The following is a 2,813-nucleotide window of genomic DNA, read 5'->3' as shown; positions in this document are numbered from 1 at the left end:
CCCCCCACCCCACACCCGCACCCCCCACCCCTCAACCCCACAGCTTCAAGCAGTATGTGTCTGAGGTCTTCAGCGCTAAGGCAGACCTGCTGCTGGCCCGCCTCGCGGCCGCATGCCCTCTAGACTCCACCGACCCAGCGGCGGATTGCATGTGCAATGGCACGACGGCCGGCCAACGACTAACACGCACCAGTAAGGGGCATGCAGTCACAGAGGCAGGGGCGGGTGGCGCTCGAGGTGGCAGCTGTGAGGGCGGCGCCGCCGCCGCTGGAGCGCTGGGTGTTGTGCCAGGGGCGGCTGTGGACATCCAGGACGTGTTCTACCGCTTCACACTCGACGCCTTCTGCCACATCGGTCGGTGGGTCCTGCACTTTGACTTTGACTTTGATTGCGATGTGCACGTCGGGTGCATTCAGGCGTGCATGCGTGGATTCAGGCTCGCTGCATGTGGTTTTGCTGGCAGTGGTGGGGTTGACATTTTCACCGGTGGTCCTGGAGTTTCCTCTTGGTGCGTGCGTTTGAGGGAGCGTACCGCAGCGCAAATCGACCCTGCAGCTGAGGCTTTGAGACGCACCTGTCGACGAGGCTTCCCTCAGGCACCCGTCACCGGCCCGCCTCTTACATTACCACCCACCGGCCCCCAGGCTTTGGCACCGACCCGGGCTGCCTGCGCGCCGCTGGCAGCCTGCCATTTGCGACCGCGTTTGACCGCGCCCAGCGCACAGTCATGGCGCGCTTCTGGGTGCCCTGCTGGCGCCTGCTAGAGCTGCTGGTGGGCTCGTCTGGCAATGTGAAACGCACACACCTAGCATTCTTTTACTCAATAGTCAACCTCCCTGGCTGTACCCTCAGTGTCCCCCCCCCGCCTTTGCTTTGCAAAATGTGGAATGCCCTTTGTTGGAGAAGCTGTGTGGTGCATTCATGCAGGTACAATCTGTGCTTGATTGCTTCCAAGATGGATGATGAGTTGAGTGGTTGTTTTTGCTCCATCGCCAGCAGGGCGACGCCCCTCCCAACCCCAAACATGCAACACACCCCTGCTGCACCACAACAATGATATTGGATCGCAGGACGGCCGCGGCCGCCAGCTGCGCCGGGACGTGGACACAATCCGCTCCTTCGCGGCAGGCATCATCGCGCAGCGCCGCGCGCTCGCAACAGCCGCCGCGTCCCCCATGCCATCCACCGCCACCAGCGCCCCTGCGACTTCCAACACCGCTCCCCCTGTTGCCAGGGCTGCCGCAACTGACGGCAGCCACGACGCTAACAATCTGAGCTCGTGGCAGCCGCAGCTCGAGGATGTGGGCGGCGGCGATGGGATGTGTCTGGAGGTGCAGCGGCAGGGAGAGGCGGGCAGCGGCAGCTGCGGGGCGGGTTCCTCCGACCTGCTGGGCCTCTTCATGAGCGAAGAGGGCCCCGACGGCGCCCCCCTGGGTGACAGCGCCCTGGTGGACGCGGTGCTCAACTTCATCATCGCAGGCCGCGACACAACAGCACAGGCAGGCGCGGGGGCAAGAGCGCAAACGGCGCACATCCGTCGGCCGTGCGTGCCGAGGGCCCTCGACCAGGGCCAGGCTTTGAGTCCAAAGTTCTGTTTCATACTGGGCCCAGGCATTTGTGCAATGCCCATCAATCACAGCTGTACGTTGCACATTGCAACTGGATATCTGCGATCACCCCTCTAGGCAATCTCCTGGACCCTCTACGAAGTAATTATGCACCCAGAAGTCGAGCTCAAGATATTGTCCGAGGCAGAGGCAGTGCTGGGGCCCCCAACTGTTATCTCATCTCCTGCTGGCCCCACGGGCAGCAGCCGTGAGGATATGGCGGCCGGCGAGGGCGGTGGCGGCAACGGGGGCAGCGGCGGGGCGGCGGCGGCTCCGCAGTCGTATGAGCGGCTGCAGGCACTCAGGTACGCGCGGGCCGTCTTCCTGGAGGGCCTGCGGCTGCACCCCTCAGTGCCGCAGGTGGGCGGGGCGCCGCCAGCTGGGGCGCGTTGTGGGCGGGGCGCTGCTCCAGGGTGTGCTCGTCTTGCAGCCGGCCGGGTTAAGCGGGAGTGCTTGCTGAGCGAGTGTTGTTGCTAGTCGGCCACGGTTTGCGGGTGCACGGGGGCCTTGACAGGCACTCAACCCAAAACAATACCTTCCAGGTCCGACAACAAGCTGCAGCCAACAGCTGCAATGGCCGTCACCCCTGGCCCGAACCGGCTCATCACTCGTGCCTGGCGCTCATGCTCTTTCCGTCGTCTCTTGCGCACGCGCGCACACACTCACACACACACACACACACATACACACACACACACACGTGCACGCACGCACGCACGCAGCCACGCACCCACGCACGCACCCACGCACGCACGCGCGCATGCACACACACCTCGCTGTCAGGACGTCAAGTTTGCTGTGAGCTCCGATGTGCTGCCCTGCGGCACGCGCGTGCCGGCCGGCGCCATGGTCCTGTACAGCGCCTACGCCATAAACCGCATGCAGGAGTTCTGGGGCCCAGACGCAGACAAGTTCAGGTGATCTGGTCACTTTCTCACGCATGTTGATGTTGACCGGACGCGTGCTGTGAGTTTGACCCAAGCTCTCGCTTTGCTGCCTCGTATGCAGGGGGATTGAGCCTCATTGTGTCAACACGCAGTCTTGTGTGCCCTGAGAGAATGATGCAATGCGTTTATGATAATTCGAGCCAGCTCAGCTGCTACCCCCTGCCTTGCTATGTTTCAGGAAAGAGTATTCCCTTTCTGTGACGCTACCGCCCGCCACTGCAGGCCTGAGCGGTGGGAGGAGATGGCTCGCGCGCCGTCC

At 63.5% G+C, this 2,813-nt stretch overlaps 1 protein-coding gene across 1 annotated transcript; it reads left to right on the top strand.

The window, feature by feature from the left end:
- Positions 1–1,715: 1,715 nt before the first annotated feature.
- On the top strand, positions 1,716–2,528 carry MNEG_11042 (Cytochrome P450 86A1; the record flags this gene model as incomplete). Its single annotated transcript, XM_014040488.1, has 2 exons — positions 1,716–1,967; positions 2,391–2,528. The coding sequence occupies 2 exons, from the start codon at positions 1,716–1,718 to the stop codon at positions 2,526–2,528; spliced, it is 390 nt and encodes a 129-aa protein (XP_013895942.1).
- Positions 2,529–2,813: the final 285 nt, after the last annotated feature.

This window comes from Monoraphidium neglectum, assembly GCF_000611645.1.
Source record: "Monoraphidium neglectum strain SAG 48.87 unplaced genomic scaffold scaffold02567, whole genome shotgun sequence".
Classification (NCBI taxonomy): domain Eukaryota; kingdom Viridiplantae; phylum Chlorophyta; class Chlorophyceae; order Sphaeropleales; family Selenastraceae; genus Monoraphidium; species Monoraphidium neglectum.
This window is presented reverse-complemented; position numbering and strand designations above follow the sequence as displayed.